The 23047-nt window shown below is 40.0% G+C and overlaps 1 protein-coding gene across 1 annotated transcript in view; it reads right to left on the bottom strand.

The window, feature by feature from the left end:
* LOC131907001 (broad substrate specificity ATP-binding cassette transporter ABCG2-like) overlaps positions 1-23047 on the bottom strand; it is a 55888-nt gene that overhangs the window by 21366 nt on the left and 11475 nt on the right. The window contains 5 exon segments of the mRNA XM_059257897.1: positions 1734-1891; positions 4494-4646; positions 5191-5305; positions 6083-6142; positions 14522-14737. Coding sequence (XP_059113880.1) covers positions 1734-1891; positions 4494-4646; positions 5191-5305; positions 6083-6142; positions 14522-14718 — 683 coding nt within the window. The 5' untranslated portion in view covers positions 14719-14737.

Here is a 23047-nt window from a genome sequence, read left to right as displayed (position 1 = left end):
AGTCCCCAGTGAAGACTCCAGGACCGCACTTTGACCTACACAAGCATAATCATTTACCAGACTGCAGATGGTAAGCTTCCACAGCAGGGCTTGAAAAGACTGGCTTCCTTTGTTAAGCCACCAGTCCGTGGTGTTTCCTTTTAACTGTACCCTACCTAATATGTGCCGCCCTGAGGTAACTAGGTTCTCCTGTCTATTTAATGTTCCAGACATATCAGGCATCTTCTGCCTTGGGGCCACTGGCTGTTCCCTTCAGCCAGATTCTGTTGCTAGATACATCTAGATCTCACTCCCTCACTCCCAGGTCCTATGGCCATGTACCAGATCTTCCTTGACCTTCCTGCTATTTAAAACAACAACCCAGGATGATATTTTCCAGTTCCATACATTTGCCTGCAAATGTCATGATGTCATTTTTTTTTTTTTTTACTGCTGAGTAGTACTTCATTGTGTATATGTACCACATTTTCTTTATCCATTCTTCGGCTGAGGGGCATCTAGGTTGTTTCCAGGTTCTGGCTATTATGAATACTGCTGCTATGAACATAGGTGAGCAAGTGTCCTTGTGGTATGATTGAGCATTCCTTGGGTATATGTCCAAGAGTGGTATCGCTGGGTCTTGAGAGTGAGGTAACCCAGACTCAGAAAGACAAATATTGTATGTACTCACTCATAAGTACATACTAGATGTAAAGCAAAGGATAACCAGACTACAACATACAGCTCCAGAGAAGCTAGCTAACAAGGAGGACCCTAAGAGGGTCGCATGGACCACCCTGAGAAGGGGAAATAGATGGGATCTCCTGAGTAAACTGGGGTGAGGGGGAGAAATAGAGGATAGGTGATGGGGGATAAGAACATAAGGGAATGGGATGGCCAAGCTGGAATCCAACAAGAATGACCCCAGTTTAGACTACTAGCAATAGTGGAAAGGGTGACTGAGCTGGCCTATCCCAGTAATCAGATTGATGAATATCCTAACTGTCATAGAGCCTTCATCCAATAAATGGATGGAAGTAGATACAGAGATCCACAGCCAAGCACCAGGCTGAGCTCCAGGAGTCCAGTTGAAAAGAGAAAAGAGGGATTCTATGAGCAAGGGGCATCAAGATCATGATGGGGAAAGCTACAGAGACAATTGAACCAAACTAGTGGGAACTCATGAACTTTAGACCCACAGCTGTGGAGCCTGCATGGGACTGGACTAGGCCCTCTCCATAAGCAAGACAGTTGTGTAGCTTGGTCTGTTTATGGGGCCCCTGGCAGTGGGATCAGGATCTATCTCAGGTGCATGAGCCGACTTTTTGGAGCTTATTACCTATGGACACCTTGCCCAGCCTTGATGCAGGGGGAGGGGCTTGGACCTGCCTCAGCTGAATGTACCAGGCTCTGCTGACTCCCCATGGGAGGCCTTAACTTTTTGGAGAAGGGAATGGAGGGTGGGCTGGGGGGAAGGCTGGGAGGGAGCGGGAGGAGGGATGAGAGAGGGATCTGTGATTGGTATGTAAAATGAATAAAAAATTTCTTAATAAAGAAAAATAAAACAGCAACCCAGAGCCATCACAGCTATCGTCCCCTATACTCTTATTTAATCTTTCCTAATATCATTTCTTTCCCTTTAACAAAGTAGGAGAAGATTGTTTACTTCTGAACCTCCTGCACAAAGAACACCAGCCACACATAAGTGACCAGATATGAAGAACATCAAGGATCAGTGCTCTTGTAGCATTTACCTTTTCAGGAGCAGAAGGACAGCATTTGCTGTGCTGGAGTCCAGACCAGTTGTGGGCTCGTCCAGGAAGAGGATGGAAGGGTCAGTGATCAGCTCCATTCCTATGCTTGTCCGCTTTCTTTCTCCTCCAGAGACACCACGGGTAAACTGGGTTCCAACCTAAAGCAAGTGTCACCTTTATCAATGAGAGCGAACACAGTTGCCATCATTTGGTAGACAGACCGGCGCAGCCCTCATGGTCTCTGAACTGTCTCCAGAAGTGTCTTGTAAGCACACGCTCTACCACCTGTCCCTGTCTAAAGACACTTTATCTTACGATCATCACTACTCTGAAGATTATTGGTTTACTAATAGCAAAATGCCTGGGAAGAGGCTTTTTTTTTTTTTAATCAGATGGGTAAACTAAGGCTCTGGTTAGAGCTGCAAGGTGGCCTGATATGAAATGGAGCCCATAGTTTTCATAGTCTGTTCTTCCTCAGAAGCCATCCAATTTATTTTTTGGAGACAGTGTTTCTCACTGACTGGGGACTCATCAAGTGGGCTAGGTTTCGGGAGCCCACCTGTCCCTACCTCCCAGGGCTAGGATCCCAACGTGCACCACCACGTGAGACTTGTTTTCCATGGGCTCTGGTGCCTAAAGTCAGGTCGTCATGCTTGCAAGGCAAGCAGATTACCAACTGAGCTAGTCCTGCAGCTCACACTTTGTTTTAAGGTAGTAAAAGAATGAGAACACGCCGAGACACAGTAAAATTTTAGTCTAAAATAGTCAACAAAGAGGAAGAGGAACACACTGACAGGAATTTCTCAATCACTCAGCACCTAAATCTCTCTCTCTCTTTCTCCATCTGATGGTCCCTAAGTGGACTTAGACGAGGAGGAAGAGGAAAATTCACATTCTACAACACCATTTTAAGTGCTTTTCTCTCTCCAACTTGATGCCGTCTGTATACGAATTCACCGTAGAATTCCCAACTCGTCCTTTCATACAAATCCGGAAGGTGAGATATTTCACAGAAAAACTGGCTCAACTTTTTCAACTGCTTATTGTCATTATGTGGGGGAGGGTACTAGGAAGGGCTGGGAGAAGGGATGCAGAAGGTGGGGAATGATTCTGAAATCACACAATCCAAGGAGCTATAATCTCATGTAATTTGAGAACTTTAACTGGGTCCTAATAAAAACTGAATTACAAGAAATCTTTGAAGACAATTTGGCAAAAGAGAATGAATGTGATATGATTTTTTTCATTTTATTAGTTGATAATGGTATTGTAGTAAGTAGGTAAGTCTCCTCCTCTGTGCTAGTGATAGAATCTAGAGCCTTGCACGTGCTAAGCACATGTTCTACCACTGAGCTGCACTCCTGGTCTCATGCCTGGTTTTTATAGGTACATAACAAGTATTGAGGGGTAAAGGACTATGAAGTTTTCTTTAAAGTACTCCAGTAAGAAATAGCTGAAGAGATTATGGCATAAGATGTTAACAACTGAGAAATCTATACAAATAGTATTAGCAATTCTATCATTATTTTAGCTAACAGTTTTAACATTATATCAGACGCTTTTCTCTGTGTTTGTTATGCTTAATGTTTTACAAAATAAAATATCTTAGTAATTTAGATTATATTAATTCTAAAACGTCAGTATCTGTCTTATATTTCTCCTGGAAATCCAAAGAAGCAACTTATAGCAATGACTGTTTAAAGGTGAAGAACAGGATGGAGGTATAGTCCAGTAGCACAGCACGTGCCTAGCATGAATGAGGCCCAAGGAACAATAACCAGCACCATATACATACAAAAAGAAGAACAAATAACAAAGTCAAGGAAAAGTATTCTAGGAAGACAAAATCAAGCAAGTAAGCAGGGCCATAGCAAAGCAAACACAGTGATTCAGAAATACAGTCAAATGGTGTCAACCCAAGGTTATTCTTCCCAACAAAATACACAGCCCATGAGAGACCACTGGCAAGCACCAAGAGAAGCAACAGTTCCCTGCAATCATCATTCTCCATTGCCTCGACGGAGTAAAATAATTATGGGCAGGAGAGGGTTAAACTGTAGCCATTGTACTTTCACCCAGTGCCCAAATGTCTGCTTAGCAAAACTAGATGGATTGGTCATTTGTAAAGTTCATCCACTGTCTCAAGTCCCCTTCCTGATCCTGTATAACACTCAAAAGGAGAAGCAGCTTCTCCGTCTTTGTTACTCCCAAAAGCTTAACACAGCCAAGCATGTAGGGGTCTGGCAACAAATACTGACAGAAGATAAGGAAGAAAGGAGAGTTAAAAGAAAAGGAGGGGATTGCAACTGTTAAAAGACAAACTACAGAAAAGTACTTGAACACTGGACAAATTGTAAGTGAAGCCTAATGTGACCAACTACAATTTTGGAAGACAAATCACAGCAAAATGATGCACGCAGAGCAAGAAACTTTGGATTCTTGTCTTTCTTGTTTCAGAACTATTCCTCAACAGGTAGCAGAACAGTTAAAGCAGATACAGAGCAAGCTGTGACCTGAAGAATGGGGCTGGTGGAAGGGTGCATAGAAAAAGCCACACGAGGGACACTTTTCTCAGCTGGACCACACTCCATTCCCAGGAATCAGCCTTATTAGGTTTTTTTTTCCCACCTTAATTTCTATCTTATCTTACATAACTAGTTACTTTCTCATCATGCAGACATTATAGGAAACTTGTAGTTAAGGTTATATTGCCCACACAAGGCTATTTCCTGCCTATGATACTAGAAGGGGTTTTCATACCTTGGAATCTGCTACTTTTTCCAGACCTAACTCTTTAATGACCATGTTAATCCGTTCATTCTTCTCATGATTCTTCATAGTTGTTGGAAGCCGAAGGGCTGCTGAGAACTGTAAGTTTTCTCTCACTGTCAGGGTGCCCATCACAACGTCATCCTGAAGGCAAAGTGGCATTTTAGTGAGATATGAGTCTTTTCTATGCCCATCATTTGAGTATATATAGTTCAATCCATACAAGAAATACATCCAAGATAAAATTCTGGCTACTGGAGAACTGTGCACTCTCCTAAGCTGCAGCAGCTGCATATACAGAGACCCACAAAGTTCAATAGTATCAGTTTTGTCACCCAGCTCTATACCCAAACAGGACACATGTAATACAATGACTGCTACTAGACACTTCAAGGCTGCCTGGTAGAAGGATTTGGCAAAGACATCTACAATGGGAAGAAAGAAGGTGAAGGAAGGGTAAACTTTGTTTTTAATTCTATAGCAGCCAGAACTGATACCACTGCCCTACAAGGGTCATATTCCAGGTCCCCTCTGTCTTTCCCTTTAACACCACCCCCAATGTAATAGAAGATTATGAAAATATGCAAAGATGTTGGTCCTATGAGCATGTTATACATTCAATTGGAAGCAAACTAAACCATAAGCAAATGCACTTGCACATACAATGCCCCAATTCACTTATACTCACTTGAACCACATAGCCTGAAGTACATTTGAAATTGGCAGGTTGGGGTGCGCCGTTTATCAGAACATCTCCAGATAATCCTCGTGGATCTTTCCTTGCTGCTAAGACATCTAATAACCTGTAAAGAGCATGTACATTATGCTATGAGGGTATTCTTTCCTTCTACACAGGCCATATTGCTTAGATGCTCTAAATGCAAATCCTGCTAATGTTCAAACTTAATTAGTTGATAAATTTACATTTTAAAAGCAAATTTATAGGCTGAGCATGGTGGCATACACCTTTCATACCAGCACTCAGGAGGTAGAGGCAAGAGGATCTGTGTGAGTTCAAGGCCAACCTAGTCTACATAGTGACTTCCAGGCTAGCCAGGGCTACATAGTTGAGATCCTGTCTCAAAAATCAAACAAGGAAAAGAAAACACATGTTCTAAATTCTCAGATTCCTCTTCATTATATGCTAAGCAAAACTCAAAATATAAAAGGAAGAAAACATTGCCTTAAATAGCAAGACCCCCTCAAATGACCCTCTTGGTCAATGGACCTTGGAGATCACAACCTAGACAACATGCTGTTTAACTAGTATTCATGATTTCGATTATACTTTCTCTACATGCCTTCATTTTTAATATTACGTCATTCTTTTACCTCCTCCCTAATACATAGTATGATCTACCAGTATATACAAATCACTTCGTCATGTGCTACTACTAAAGCTGACCTAATAAGTCTTTCTGGTCCTTAGGACAAAACCATGAGATAGTTCAACCACATATTACCCACAGCACCTAAGATCAGACCAGATGTACACTGGCAAATAATCAGCCAACACTTGTGTATGTAAATGGGATATTTAATGACCAGAAAAGGCTTATTTATATGTACGTTATACTCACGAAGACTTGCCTCCACCTGTGGGTCCAAGAATGGCATTGAGGCCAGGTTTCATGATTCCACTAGAAACAAAATCATATTATTTTAATGTTGTATTTTACATGAAGTACTTTAAACTTACCATCTGCACTTAACACACTAATAAAGGAGGATGAAATGGCAAACCTCTTTTTTCCCTATATATATATATATATATATATATATATATATATATATATATATTCTTTTATTTTTCTTTATTAAGAAATTTTCTACTCACTCCACATACTATCCACAGATCCCTCCTCCTCCCTCCTCCCACCCCCCAGCCCTCTTTCCCAAGCCACCCTACATCCCCACATCCCCACATCCCCAAAATTGAGGTCTCCCATGGGGAGTCAGCAGAGCCCAATTGCAAACCTCTTAGAGATAAAGAATCACTGATGTTTGAAGTGTAATCTAAAGGCTATCAAGACAGACCCTATGAAAAACAGTCCAACCCTTCTAAATTCCTTTCTTTTACTATTGTTTTGTAACTTGCTCTTGAAACAACGTAACCTTTTGAAAATGGCATAGCCAATGTCCCAGGTTCCTTGATGTTGAGTTGAGCATAGGATTCAGTGGTAGAGCCCATGCTTATCATGCATGAGGCGCTGGACTCAATTCCAGCAACAGCAATTTACGTTTTTCTAAGTAAGATTCTAATATAAGACTCTTAAAATAACAGATTCTGGAAATAAGGAAGGAAGATTCTCAAAGACTCTGTATTCCTATTACACCCTTTAAAATGACATAAAGTCCATAAAAGTTTTTGAGTAAAGCTAATGATTTTCTTCAAATTGTCCCACTTCCTACCTGCCAAGTTCAGAACAATCAACACTTGTAGAATACCAGTGAGTGATGTTCGCATTACTAAAATCTAATCAGATTAAAAAGTCAAAGTATCTTAAATAGAAGTTCCAGTGGCAGGATGAAAGCATTGCCAGTACTTAACACTAAAGTAAAACATGTCAGGTAGGCAAGATGCCTCAGCAGGCCAACCCTGGCTCTGCTAGTCTCAAGACCAGAGTTTGATTCCCAGAAGCCATAGTGGAAGGAGAGAACTGACTCCTACAAGTTGTCCTCTGACCTCCATGTTTGCCCTGGTGCTGTCTGTCTCTGTCTCTGTCTCTGTCTCTGTCTCTCTGTCTCTCTCTTTCTCCACATACACACACACACACACACACACACACACACACACACACACACACACAAATACGCGCGCACTCTAACAAAAAATTTGAAACAATGAAAAAAGTGTTACTAATTCAAGGGGGAAACACATACTCTTGGAAGAAGTGGTCACCTTCACTGTGAAGTGTTTAATAACGAATTACACAATACACAGCCATCTCTTTCAACAAACTAAAGGGATATTTAGACCAACTAAGATGGAAAAATTACAGCCATGTTGACTGGAATGATATCCAAGAAAGCATGAACTTTACCCTAAAGGTGACAAGTAGGGTGGTTGAAGAAAAGGAACAAGAGAAAGGAGAATTAAGGGCAGGCCCATTACAGCTCCACAGGAATGGGGAAGAGAGCCCACGCTGGCCTGTCTAATATGCTGGGGTCATGTTCAGCCCCTAGAACTGGAAGTAGGTCAAGACGTATTCCACAGAGAACACAGCATCTATTGCAAGTGGAAAGTCAAAACTGCCAACTATTTCATTTAGATGATGATGAGAAATATCTTCCTTATGATTATACATTGTCATGAGCAATAAACTCCTTAGTGCACCTGTCTCACTGTGCTTAAATACAAGAGGAACTCACCACTCATTGTCTGTTATACCTCATGTATCACAATTATTACATTTTGCTTTGCTTGTTAACTGATGTACTTCTCAGTGAAATATCAGACAAATATAATAACAGGTCATTAAGCCTCATTCAAGTTGTAACACAGAACAATCTTATTCATTTATTGTGTTACCCCTCCAACATGCTTGTCCAACATACAAATGCAGAGATGCCTGGGTAACCTTTCAGTGTGCATCTATTTATACCTCTTGATGTGTCTCCTTTATCAATAGCTACCTAGCAACTGCTTCAAAAATGAACAGAACCTTTTATTCAGTCAGTATTCACTGCCACAAAACTCTTTCAGTATTTAAAAATACTTACATACACAAAGACTAAGAAATCCAGAATGATTTAAACTGTAGGAGATGAATTAAGCTAAGAAAACAAGCAGATAAACAAATGAAACAATGAAGTCTGGGTTCTCCTGAATCAGCACACTATAGCCGGTCACCTACTCCCTGCTTTCATCAGTAGTGTGACCTGGATGTAACTATGCTTTCAAAGTGGTATCAGCCTCACGCCATAAAGCAGAGCTCAGTTACAACATTGCTGGATGGCTCATAAAGCGGAAGATATTTATGACCTGCCCCTTTATAGAAAGTGTATGCTGATGACCCCTGTTCTGCTGTGACCTACAATTTCCTAACCTCCCCACCCTGCCCTTCACCCTTCTGTCACCCATCTCAGCCATTCCCTACTCCTATTTATTGCTTTACAGCCTTTGCGTGTGTGGTCCTCCTTCATTAATACGTCAGATGCCTCCAGTAAAAACCGTGACACATGAAGACTTTGCTCTCTGAATGCATAAAATGAAATCTCCTTGAAGGAGCCCTGTCATTTTTATTGCATTTTAGTGGGCAACTGTCAATCCTTCCGTCCTATTTTGTTTATAGACAAAGACTGTGAATGTCAGTTTTGAAGGAGGGGCATTTTCCTACTCACAGACATGCACGCACACACACACACACATGCACACGCTCACATACACACTCACACAATGCACACACGCACATGCTCACACTCACACACACACTTGCACACACACACACTCACATACACACACACACACACACATTCAAGTCTGATGTACCCATTCCTCCTCAGAGCAAGTCACTTCAGTTACATCTTTTTCATCCTCTGTCACAGCAGAAATTAACACAGTGAAAATACTCCAGTTTCTGAATTCCTAATTAAAATATAATGTCTCTGAGAACAGCAAAAAAAAAAAAAATCTATATAACACAAACAACCTAGCAGGCATTCAAAAATTACTGAATAAAGGAATCTATGTTTTCCTTATTAAGACTTTTGTTTGAGACAGCTGTTCACACTATAGCCCAGGCTAGCCTAGAACTCACTTTGTAACCCTGACTGGTCTTCAACACACAGAAATCTCCCTTTCTCAGCCTCCTGACTGGTGAGATTACAGCTTGGAACTTCTAAGAAAGTCATTTTTTTTTTTTTACTAAAATAAAACAAACCAAGCAAGGAATTAAGGTAATCTTATTAGTAAATGTCATCTTTATGTTAAACTGAGTGCTTAATTAATAAATAAGAAATCAGAAACCACTTAGTGAAAATAAGTATCTGTCCACAAAACTTTAATTTCATATTCTCATTTGTTATTTTTTAATCAAATAATGTATTAATCCTTTTTACTAGAGGGATGTGGTGGCACATCTCTAATCCCAGAACCTGGGACATAGAGACAAGACGACCAAGAATTCAAGCCATTCTTGGTTTCACGGTGAGTTTGAGGTTAAGTAATGGGATTCATTAAATCTTGTTACAAAATGCTAAAATGCAACATTAACAACAACAACAACTCCCTTATGGCTTCTGTTAGACTTCTTCTTTTCTTCGGTCTCTCAGCAGGAAGACAACATAAGTTCTACACAGCCAACACTAACATGAGCTTCAAAGAGGGTGGGAAACAGAGAAGAGATAGCCACAAGCTAGACAGATAATTATGAGTGACAGAATAAGAAAATCTGAGCTGATCAGTAAGTGGAAAGAGACAGGCACAGCCAGACAGATTATTACTTATATGACTGATGGAATAAGAAATCTGAGCTGACCAGTAAGTCCATTAAGACTAATGAAGACGGGAGATGTAGCTTTGTAGTAGAACACTTGTCCGTCCGGCATGTCCAAGGCCCTGGGTTTAATCCCCAAGATAGAAGGGAGAAAAGAAAAGAATGACAGCTAAATTTTATACATCTTGAGAGGAAAGAAAACATGTGAATGCAGAACAAATGTAAAGTATTAGATTATAGTCAATGCATTAATGAGGAAGTATTTGTTATCTACATATAGATTATAATTGATACATTAATGAGGAATTGTGTTATCTATACATACATTACAATTGATACATTAATGAGGAATTGTGTTATCTATACATAGATTATAATTGATATATTAATGAGGGATTATGTGTCATCTACATACAGAGAGCTACAGAAAGGCACAGTTAGGAAAGTCCCTGTACGGATGAGAGTAGATGTCCATTAACTGCTCCTTCACCAGAGCTTCACCCACTACTTAGTTCCCTCTCATTCTACCTACCAAGACCTATACGCATCTGAACCTTCAAACAACGGCATGTGCATGTCTACATGTGTCTATACAAGCACACATCTATTACCCAGTTCTTCCCATTCCGAAAGCACAGAGGTATATTGTAACAGCAAAGAGAATGCCGAGGACCCAGATCCCAGGTGTAAAGACCATTTTCTCCAAAAATGAACGTCAGCTGAGTCCAGGTCACAGGAAGCATAAATAATCAGTAATTCTAGAACTTCCTCCAGTACCAAAGAAATACTAAAAACTTACTTACAAAGCAGTGAAGGAGAAGTGGAAATTACCCTGAAGGTGTTCTGCAAGCAAATTAGGAACAAAAGGAGTTCCAACACAAATGATGATGCATTACTGCTGAAGGCTAGTGAAGAAAACAGAAATCCAGAAGTATATCCAGTTGTGCTGGTAACTCTTCTGTTGCTGCGATATAATACCATGACCAAAAGCAACTTAAGAGTAGAGTTTAGCCGGGCGGTGGTAGCGCACGCCTTTAATCCCAGCACTCGGGAGGCAGAGGCAGGCGGATCTCTGTGAGTTCGAGGCCAGCCTGGTCTCCAAAGCGAGTTCCAGAAAAGGCGCAAAGCTACACGGAGAAACCCTGTCTCAAAAAACCGAAAAAAAAAAAAAAAAAAAGAGTAGAGCTTATTTTGACTTAAGAGGGCCAGATGTCCACAGCATCTGGGAAGGCACACAGGCAGAAGCGGAAAACTGAGCTCACATCTCAACCGCTTCCAGGAAACAGAGAATGTAGGAAGTGAGGTAGGGCTATAAACCCTCAAATCCAGTCCACTTCCTCCAACAATGACCCCCTCCTAAAGGTTCCATAACCTCTCCAAACAGTGCCACAACTGGGGACCAAGTGTTCAGATCCATGAGCCTATAGGGGACATCTCTTATTCAAACCACCACAGGAAATGAAAGAGAGATGCTGCAGCTTTTCGCAAGTGAAATGCCAACTATGAGATGGTGAACAGAGAAAATAACTCTCTGGCAATTATCACAGTGGTAGGCGGACCTAGACAGGTGTCATCATAGAGACTGCAACTCACAAGAAGTTCATGTTTGGTGAGGAATAGGGTTCTGGAAGAATGTCAGGAGACTCTGCCACATAATACCAATCAAGTCCAAACAGTCAAACTGTGACATTATGGTACAACTTGACAGAGAGTAACATCACCAGGTAATCAATTTTAATATCCCAAGTGGATGGAACACCATGTTGGAAGAGACAGAAACATCAGGCTGGAGAAGAATAGAACCACAGGATGTGGCAGCTGGTCAACTGTGAGGACTCTTCAGAGGCATGACTGCCCTTGTCATGAGGTTACAGTTCCCCCTGCCTGCTGCTGGCCAACTGAATGATTACATTGGAGAAGGTCCTTCCTTCTAGAAAGCTTACACTGGAGGAATTGGAGATACAAGAGTGCTGAGTGGATAGTCTAGTTTTAAAAGGGTCCTCCAAACCACCAATGACTGTAGGTACAAAAAGAGAAGGATGGCACCAAAGTCAGTGAAACATTAATAGGGAAACTGGGTGGACTGTCATATTCCTACAAGTTTAATCCTGAAATTATTTCAAAATAATTTGTTTAACAATCTTCGCAAGAGTATAATGAATCTCCCCCGATTAAACCGATTATATGACAGACACATGCACTGGGATGGTGATCTCTTCCAGAGATCTTCAGCACCGGGAAAGCTCAGGTGTCAACTATGGAGACAAAGGAAGAGAAAGACTCTACACCAGGGAAGAAAGTCTTTGGCATTCTCATGGACAGATTTTGCTTTGTTTTCTTCTCATACAAGATCCAAAGAATATTTGACTCTCATCAGCATTTTTGGAATATAATAACCATTTTTAATGGTGATGCTACTATTAAACACAAATAAAAAAAAATAAGGTAGTGAAAGCAATCCTTTCTGCACTACAGAGACTCTACTTAGTTGAAGCCAGTAGACAGGGGAAAGGTTAGAAACCCTGCAAGCAAAGGAACAACCTTTCTCGTGCTAACCCAAACCAGATGTGAGTGAGCAAGAATACAATCCTAGCTGTCCCTTTAACTATACAAATGGAACTAAAAATAAGAAAAAACGAGATTTGCTTCTACTTTACTCGTTGAGGGGATACTAAGACAAGTGCTTCCTCCTTTGCTAATGTGCATGCCATTCTACCATAAGCACACTGTGAAGCCAGGAACACATGATACACTCAGTGTGTATCCAGTCATTACCTGCTTGAAGAGAATCACAGGGGACTGACAGAATGGTTCAGTGGGAGAACACTTGTGTAGCATGCATAAAGTTCTAGGTATAACCCTCAAAATTATAACATGCATACACACACTCACAGAGTACCATCTCACAGTATGTATTGTACATTTATTAAAACAGTCCTTATTCTGATACTACCATCTTTATTTTTCAATACAAATGTGAAGTGACCAGCGGGGTGTGTGTGTGTGTGTGTGTGTGTGTGTGTGTGTGTGTGTGTGGTGGGGGTACTGGGTTTTGAACCCATAGCCTTGCATATGATAGACAAGCCACCTACCACTAAGCTACATCCTAACTCTTACATTATTATACTTCAAAAAAGATTATCAGTTTTTCGTAAGTCAGTTCTACCTATGCATGAACAAATGATAACAGCTTTGCACTCAGACCTCTCCTTTGTCTCTTAGTTAGGGTTCACTAACGTAAGAAAGAACAACAAAGGAGAGATGACAGCAGGTTTGGCCCCATGGAGAGAGTTGTAATTCTCCAATGCTCCTGGCTTCCGGCCAACCAGTCTCATGACCTTATTTTCTGCCACCTACATCGGAAAATTCTCTCCCATATTTTGTCATTTTCATGCTTTCTGGGTATATGTAGCTGGTTCCACATAGGCCCGTAGTTATACCAGATCAAAGAACTTTAAGAGATGCTCTGCAGCCTGGGAGAAGACAGAAAAGAAGAGCAGCTATCTTAACAAACCCAAATTCATTTACCATTCCCATAATGGTAAACTAGAAACTCAACTGTCTAGAAATCGGGCAAAGATTAGCAAGCCTGATGTCAACCCAAGAGGGAGTGGTGATGGGTTCTACAGAAATAATCAGTTACTCTCCATTCTAGGTCCTACTTTAACACCATGTTCTGAATATAAATTCATTGCTTGGTGAAAGGACAAATATCACAGATTACCAAGTACTTTTAAAACAGAACATTAAGTCGGATCCCAAGTCCTCATTACTTTGGGCTTCAATTATATAACCTCAGCTAAATCAGAGTTACATTACACTTTTTTTTCTACCTTTGTTTTTTTGAAACAAAGGTCTCATGTAGTTCAGGATGGCTTTGAGCTTCTGATCCTCCTGCCTCCACCTCCCAAGTGTTGGGATTACTTGCAGGCACAGGGTTTTATGTGGTTCTGGGAAACACACCCAGAGCTTTGTGCATGCTAAGCCAGGACTCCACAAACTGAGCCATATCCCAAGCTCCTCTACTTGTCAGTATCATGGAGGGAGAGTACTAAGGAAATCCTTGACGACTACAATCTGCTTATAATAAATAAGTCATTTATTAAAACAGGTGTATTTGAAAATCAAAGGACTTTCAAATTATATTGCATTTCCAACTTCTTTCTACCAGAATATAACAGACATAAAGTGTACACATATTGAAAAGTATATCAGCAGGTCTTCTGTTTCATAGACTAGAAAACTAAATCTGAGGTTACAATTATATCGTTACAATCAACACACTATAAATCACAAAGTTAGATCTCTACCACTAATACATAAGACTTACTAGTCACAACAAAATGCTACGTTAAAATGTTCAAAAAGATGAGACCATTTTTTTAAAAGTTTTGACAGTTTCTTTGCGAGTAAAATATATGCCTAACAAGTGATAAAGTAATTTATGTCCTAGTTTAGACAAAAGAAATAAAAGAATGTGTTTCTATACATAGGTACAAATACATGAAGTGTTCGCGGTGACTTGTTGTAAAGGTCACTGTAGGAAAATACAGCAGTCTCGTAAAGAGCTTATACACATACTTGATACCCGAGAGTATTTCTTTCTCAACCGTCTTCCGGACTAGAAACCCAGTTTTCACTTTCACTCGATAGGTGATGTTATGAAAACTTAACACATCTCCTGTAAGCGTCTTCACGTCACTTGAGTTCATTCCAGGAAGGCCATTGGTGTTTGTCTGTGACATTGGTACTAAAACGTGGTCATTACTGGAAGACATCTTTTCGATTTCTGCCTTCCTACAGAGGGAAAAGCAACAGTAAGTTAACAGTATGAATAAACAAAATCATCAACACAGATAATGGTACTTTTAAAATAAGTCTTTAAACTGCTCTATAATTTGTAGATTCTTTTCAAATGGACATTGTTCTCACAGCACTGGGATAAGAACCACCTTAGATCAGGTAACAAGGAACAAACATAATTTCAATCACCTCTACTCCCACTAACCATCAAATGCCTACGAAATAAGACCTTGGGTAGTCAACTGAATATGAGAAGTACTCAAAACTAAGCAATCAGAAAAAAAGATGGGTAAGTTTTCATCCTGTCTAGCTTTAAAAGCATATAATAAAACTTAACTTCAGACTACATGGTAAATACCTTATCAGCTCATCTTATCATTGTTTGAACTTAGCGTTTATAACATTGTTATTAGCAAAATGGGCTGAGCTGAGCAGTCAGACTCAGGAGCATTTTTCTCTGACTGTAGATTGTACACTTCTGGTTATTCTGTCCTTCCCAAACTGTCTACAGCGACAAAATCATAATGAAGAAATACATTTAAATTCTAGGACAACTTAGAAAATTGTGAATTATTATTAACTACATCAAATGAGCAATTAAAAAATTCAAGACTTTAAAGCAAAAAATGAGACTTAAGTTTACAAGTCAAGTTTAAAATGTTTCACAATGCACACTATAAAAAGCCCCTTAAACATGGGATTAGACTAAGACCTTCAGGTTAACTGAGCTTATGAAACAGATTTAACATGTTATGTTTAGTAAACATAGTTTTCATGTTTAAAAAACATAGATCCATGAAGAACTTTCTTTCTGCTTATTTTTCATGAGTTTTATTTCACGTGTATAAAATTTATACATGCAGACACAGGAGAGAAAGGGCTTGGGAAGCTGGCCTTACTTCATTGCTGCCCGCTCCTTTCTAGGAGTTTGGTTCCTATGAAAATTATGCAGGAAACATCCAGGATTAAATTTAATGATGAAATTTAATGATTTAATAGTGAAAAGGGTCACCGTGGAGGAAAAAGAACCTCCAGGTGGAAGGAGAACTTCAAAAAGGGGGGTGGGGTGGGAAAAGGACTAAGATAGTCTGTCACACATCTAACTAGAGACCTGGGAAGGGAAGGGAGGGGAAATAGAGGAGAATCAATATTTAAAGAAATTCTGGACAGTATTTTCCCAAACAGATAGGAGTGCCAAGTCTCAGAATGAAGTTCCAAAATCAACAAGCAGGACAAATACAAAGGAATTCAAAGGTGTGCCAAGGCAAAACTGGCAAGAAGCATAATCTCTGAATAACATTTCTACACCCCAAACTTAGCGTCTACCACTCTCTTCACTTTAAAAAGTGTATTAGCATACCAAAGAATGGCCCTTAAGACATACAGGAAAATACTTGAACATAATAAACAATAACAACTAGCCAAAGTTCTATTCTCCTGAAGCATCAAAAGGAAGGCACAAGGGACGGAGAAATTTTACAGCTTTATGCTAAATATTTTGTAAATCTATCCACATCTACAGAAACCAAGGTATGTCAAAGCAAACACATCAATCAAATCTCCTACTGCCAACCCCGGTGTGACCAGCCACTGTGGCCACTTTCTGTCCTTCTCCCAAACACAGTAAAGGAATCAAGAACGTATCATTTGACTCAAATTGGCCATTGTCTCAAGATGGAAATGAGACTTTTGTGAGAGTTTCACTAATAAAAGGCTTGAACTAAAGAACCTAAGGAAGATCATCCATGCAGCAGACAATGATCTACAACAGATAAACTGGTAACAACATCAGTATCATGGCCTTTCTCCCCTTCTGTATTGTTGGTTGTTTTTTCTCTTTTGGGGTGCCCACCACCCAGCTCCCGAATAAATCACACACGGAGGCTTATTCTTAACTACAAAAGTCCAGCGTTAACTCAGCTTGTTTCTTGCCAGCTTTTCTTAACCTAAATTAACCCGTCTGTCTTTTGCCTTTGGGCTTTTACATTTCTCTATTTCTGTATACCTTTCTTTCTTACTCTGTGGCTGGCTGTGTAGCTGGTTGGCTCCTGACCTCCTCTTCCCGCTCTAGCTCCTCTTCTTTCCCTCCCAGAGTTCTCCCTCTATATATTCTCTGTGCCTGCCAGCCCCGCCTATCCTTTCTCCCGCCTTGCTATTGGCCATTCAGTTCTTTATTAGACCATCAGGTGTTTTTGACAGACAAAGTAACACAGCTTCACAGAGCTAAACAAATGTAACATAAACAAAAGTAACAACCTTAAAATGATACTTGACAACACTTCTGCCACCTCTCTGAGGGCCGACTGGCATCACTAATTCTTGTCCTCTTGTTTTCTCATCACTAAGACCTCACTTTTTGTTTGTTGTTGTAAGCTGAGCATTTTTCTTCTCTATAGCCTGTTAGGTTAATCTGTTTTGAAAATAAGAATTTTCTCTTCTTTACCATACTCTTAAATCAAATACTACTTTCTAATCAGAGAGCAAAACTTGTTTTACATATGATGAAAAGTACACATAAGTAGGGCAATACACAGGTAGATTCTGTCCTCAGTCAGATACACTTGCCCACTTGTTCACCACTGTACATGCTGGCAGATGCAGGGGTAGCCATGGGTTAAGAGTTCAGAGCTGGACCCTTACATGTGTTTTCCTACACAAACATTCTTGCCTCTGGAGAGACAATCTCTGCCTCAGCCACAGCGCCACTGGTTAAGTGGCCTAAACTACTTACTGATATTAATGTCAAGATAACAACACTGACAAGGAGCTGGAGGCCCCAAGTCACTTTGGGGTAATTCCAACTCATAAACGGAAAAGAAAAAAGACATAAATTGTGGTTTTTAACTTCAAAATTTATTTCTTGCATTTAAAATGTCTTCCATTGACCAGTGGTTCTCATGTGCCCATCATCTGACACATCCACCTTCAAGCAGCTGGCACTGAAAACACTCTAAGACTACTTAGTAATATAGGTTTGGAGCCAGCCCAGTGACACAGTTCCAGGCCTTCACATCATGGTAGCAGTGATCTGAGGACATGAGATAGGGAGAGACCTGTATAAAATGTGTGTCCTGGCTAGTTTTATGTCAACTTAATACGAGCTAGAGTTATTTTGGAAGAGGGAATAACCCTACCAGAATGCCCCTTTGACAAGCCTATGGAGCATTTTCTTTCTTGATTGATGATATGGGAGAGCCCAGATCACTGTGGGTGGTGTTGCCCCTGTTTAAGTGGTCCTGAGTTATATAAAGAAGAAAACTGAACAAGTCAGGAGGAGCTACACACCTCCAAGGATGCTACGCCAATTCCTGCCTCGTTCCTACCTTGGATTCCCTCAGTGATGTACTTACAAGCTGTAACGTGAAATTAATACCCCCACTAAGTTGCTTTTGATCCTGATGTTTTATCACAGCAACAGAAACCCTAACTAAAACAGTACACACACACACACACACACACACACGCACACACACACAAACACACACACACACACACACACACACACACACCATACCTGAGGCTCATAATACTAAATGTGGTTTTAAAAGAAGATTCTGACTGTTGTATGGTGAATGCTGAAAAAAGCTTAGGAGGTAAGGGCAGAGATAAGGGCCAGTTAGTACAGAAAGGTAGGGCAGACATGCTTGCAAAGGGAGGTCGCATATGAGTATTACCAGAAAGGACCCCAGGTTCTAGGACTCAGAGAGATGAAGTTTTGTTAAAACCAACTAACCTTGAACAAGACTCTCCTGGATGGCCAAATTGCCTTACCCTCTTTGAACCCTCTTTTTGAAAAAATATATTTCCCTTGAGTTTTCTTTTCTTCTTTAAGATTTTATAACATTTTATATCTGTGTATCTGTGTGTATGTGTGTGTGTGTGTGTGTGTGTGTGTGTGTGTGTGTGTGCCATTTGTGAGCAGGGGCCCAAAGAGGCAAGAGGGCAATGGATCCTCTGGAGCTGGAGCTAAAGGTGGTTGTAAGCTGTCCAAAATTGGAGCCAGGAACCAAACTCGGGTCCTCCAGAAGAGCAGCAAGCACTCTTAACTGCTAAGCCTGCTCTCTGGTTCCTTAAGTTCTATTTATTTTAAATTTTATTTTATTAAAAATTTATGTGTATGGTGTTTTGCCTGAATGCATGTCTATGTACTACGTATGTGCCCAGTGCCAAAAGAGGACAGAAGAAGGTGTTGAATCCCTAGGACTGAAGTTACAAATGGTTGTAAATGAACAGCCATGTGGATGCTGAGAAAGTCTCCGAGAAGTCCTCGGGAAGAGCAACCAGTACTCTTAAGCACTGAGCAATCTCTCTGCCCTCCCGTAAGTTTTCTTAAAAGCTGTTTTAGGAAAGGTAGAAGCCCTTCCTCTCACCATTCCATATTAGCTAAACCCAGGGAATAAAACCAACAACAAGCTGAGGGTGTAACTCGGTGGCAGAGCTCAAGCATAACATTCTGAGACTTTTAAAAAGCAAACTGGGCCAGTAAGTTGTTCCAGTGGGTAAATACATTTGCCACCAAGCTGGACAATCTGAGTTCAATCCTCTTATCACAGATGGTGAAAAGAAAGAACCAACTACTACAAGTTGTCCTCTGACCTCCACAGGTACTTGGGTACTATGGTTCACACGCAAACATGTGTACATGTACACAGAGTCACAATAAGATAAATACATGCAAAAATGGACAAATGAATAAAAAACCAAATGAGAATTGGGGATATGGCTCAGTGAGTAAAGTGTTTACTGTTAAACCACGAGGACCCGAGTTCAATTCCCCACCAACTATGCAAAAATGTGAGGGATGCCTGTAATCTCAGCACTAAGAAGGTGGAGACAGGAGGATTCCCTAGGGCTTCCTAGCCAGTCTAGCCAAATTAGCAACCCCAAAGTTCTATGAAAGACTCTGTCTCAAAACAGTAAGAGCAGGTGAGCAAGATCCAACATCAATCTTTGTCCCCCATACACATGCCTGCATGTGTATAGGCATACACAGGGAACATGGACACATACAAAAGGACAGACAAAAGACCCATTAGCAAAAGGAAAGGGGTTACTATTTATGCACATCTTCTACACTGGGTCTCAGCCATATATATATATATATATATATATATATATATATATATATATATTTTTTTTTTTTTTTTTTTTTTTCCTGGAACTAAATGGGGAGGATCACACAAAATTTGGCAACAGTAAAGGGTACCTGAATAAATTCAAATCAAAATCAAACACATATGAATCTATAATTTTTCTGGCAGAGTTCCCTTGTCTCATCACATAACATACGCCCTCAACATTGCATATGCCGTCACCACACAACAGCAATACATGCTGCTTGAAACACCTTGGCTTAGATTTGACTACTGTATGTCATAAACTGCAAAAAAAAAAAAAAGGTACAATTTTACTACACAACATTTTCTACTCCTAAAGGTGAGCTAGAGAGATGGCTCATGGGCTAAGAGCACTGGTGTGCTCCTCTAGAGGACCTGGGTTTGATTCCCATCACCCACATAGAGGCTTACGACCATCTTGTAACTCCAGCTCCAGGAGGTCTAACACACTCTTCTGGTATCCTGAGGCAACAGATACACACCCATTGTGCGAAAACACCCAAACACATAAAACAAAAATAAATGAACTTTTTTTTTTAAAAGAAGCATAATGGTTTTATTATAGAAAACAAAGCCATAATATTTTTCTATCATTATTCCTGACAAGTATCTAATCACTATATCTTCTGTTAAATATATCTTGGGCCGGGCGGTGATGGCTCACGCCTTTAATCCCAGCACTCGGGAGGCAGAACCAGGTGGATCTCTGTGAGTTCAAGGCCAGCCTGGACTACCAAGTGAGTTCCAGGAAAGGTGCAAAGCTACACAGAGAAACCCTGTCTCGAAAAACCGAGATATATATATATATATATATATATATATATATATATATATATATATATATCTTGTTACTATATCCTGTGCTAAAATGTTTGATTTTTTTAAAAATGCTGTTTTGGTTGCTGACTTGAATTTCATTAAAAAAAATGATAATAAGAATTTTGACTTGAGATTAGAACAGAATTTGCAACCATTTCTGAAATAGCCATGAACATGATACTGCTATTTTGTATGCATCTATGTGAAGTGGTATTTCCAGCACTATGGATTATAAAATTAAAATACTGATCATCCCAGATAATATTTAATTCATGTAAAAATAAACAAACATATTCTATTTCCTGTGCAAATTTGCTTTTGTCTTTAATAAGTGATAAAATCCTAGGTATATCAGAGAATTGTTCTAAAATAGATTTATCTCCACAGTGGCTGAACCTGTTTGTAATAGCACCAGTATCAAAGGGCTCTCCTTTCCCCCCATTTTCACCAGCATTTCTGTTTTTTACCTTGGCCATTCTGCCTGGGGTAAAATGAAATCTTAAAGTACTGCTAATTTGCATTTCCCCAATTGTTAAGGATTTTGAACACTGTTAAAGATAATTCTTGGTCACTTTACTTTTTTCTTTTGAAAATTCTCTGTTCAGATTCATAGTCTATCTTTAATTGGGTTGTTTCCTTGATTCTTTGTTTTAGAGTTCTTTATATATTCTGGAAATTAGTCCTTTGTCAGATGTATGGCTGACAAAGATTCTACAATGGGATTCTACTTTACTCAACTGACTGTTTTGCTGTACAATAGTTTTTTAAGTTTCATATGGTCCTACTTGTCAATTGTTGGCTTGAATTCCTGAGCAGATGGAATCTTTCTCATACCTGTATCGTGGAAGGTAGTGGCTGTGTTTTCTTCTAGCTGTTTTAGCATTTCAGATTTCACATTAAGGCCTTTGATCCAGGGTCCTATTTGTCAACTGTTGGTCTGAATTCCTGAGCAAATGTAATCTTATTCAGAAGTCCTTTCCAACACCTATATTTTAGGGGGTACTGCCTGTGTTTTCTTCTAGTGGTTTCACATTGCAGGTTTCACATTAAACTGATATACCTGGAGTTGATTTTTGTGCATGGCAATAGATACTAGCTTCATTTCATTCTTCTGCATGTGGACAACCTGTTTTCCAACACCATTTGTTGAAGGCATTGTCTTTTCTGAAGCATGTATTCTTTGCATCTCTAAGACCTAAGGTTCAGGGATCATCCCAAATGATGGGATGGATGGACTGTAAGAGCCAGAGATCCAGGACATCTGCTGTGAGATAGTGTCTTCCATATTTGACAGCAAAGCTGCACCCATGAAATCTCACCAATATGGTGACCTACATGACAACACCTGCCAGTGTAGATGGGAAAATCTCACAAGACACCACCCCTAAATGGAAAACTATAGGCAATTAAAGGCTGCTGGGAGAGGGAGAATCAGTTTTCTCCAGGGACAAGGTCCCTGAGAGATGGGTTGTCTAATCTTAAGCGATCACCTCTAAACATGTGTACATAGAAGCAACACTCAATGCATTCAGCAGGTTTTGTGTACATACACATACACACACATACAATTAAAGAAGTTAATAATTTGAGAGGGGAGGGCATACAAGCGGAGTTAGAGGGGAAGAAGGAGGGGTGGAAATAATGTAAATATAGCACTGTGTATGAAATTCTCAAAAAACAGAAAAACTAAAATCAAATAGCTTTATTAATGTTTTATTATCACTAAATGTTGACCTGTATACCCAAATAATCATATGCCCTACCAAGTATTATATTAAAAGTTTTCTCAGGTAAAAGGGGGCTGAGTGGGAAAAGTTTAATTCTCTGCATAGAAATTTCACACACATACAAAATGATACTTTAGAGAGGCCAGATGGTTGAGGACTTTCTCCCTTCTTGGGTTAAAGGGAAGAACTTGGAATCCAGTCACAAGTTTGGACAGCTGAGGGCAAGAGGGCTAAGGTCTTACTAGTAAGTCTCCCCATGAATGAGCTATCACAGACAAACATCTACAGAAATATCAGCTCCCTTAAAAATGTAAACTTACATTACAAAACTATATATTTATACTCTTTATATGTAGTGGAAGGCAGGTACAGAGCTTTAGTACTGTCCACAAACTTAGAGTCAATCCAAATACCACAGAGCTGTATTTTGGTGTACAGTTTTCTGGCAGCCTCCACAACAGGTCTAGACTTAGTAAGGCATACAAGTCTGAGCTGCTGTATGGCACCATCAGTAGATAGAGTTTCCCAGTTTAAAGCTTGGTAGCTAGAACAGTTTCAGAGTCCAGAGGAAAAATGTCTGTCTTGGGCTTCCCATCCCAATCTTCTCTCTTCTGAGTGACCTTGCTCTCCTCACTAACTTC

Source organism: Peromyscus eremicus, chromosome 3 (genome assembly GCF_949786415.1).
Source record: "Peromyscus eremicus chromosome 3, PerEre_H2_v1, whole genome shotgun sequence".
NCBI lineage: Eukaryota > Metazoa > Chordata > Mammalia > Rodentia > Cricetidae > Peromyscus > Peromyscus eremicus.
The sequence above is the reverse complement of the archived record's forward strand: the minus strand, read 5'-3'. Positions and strand labels throughout refer to the sequence as shown.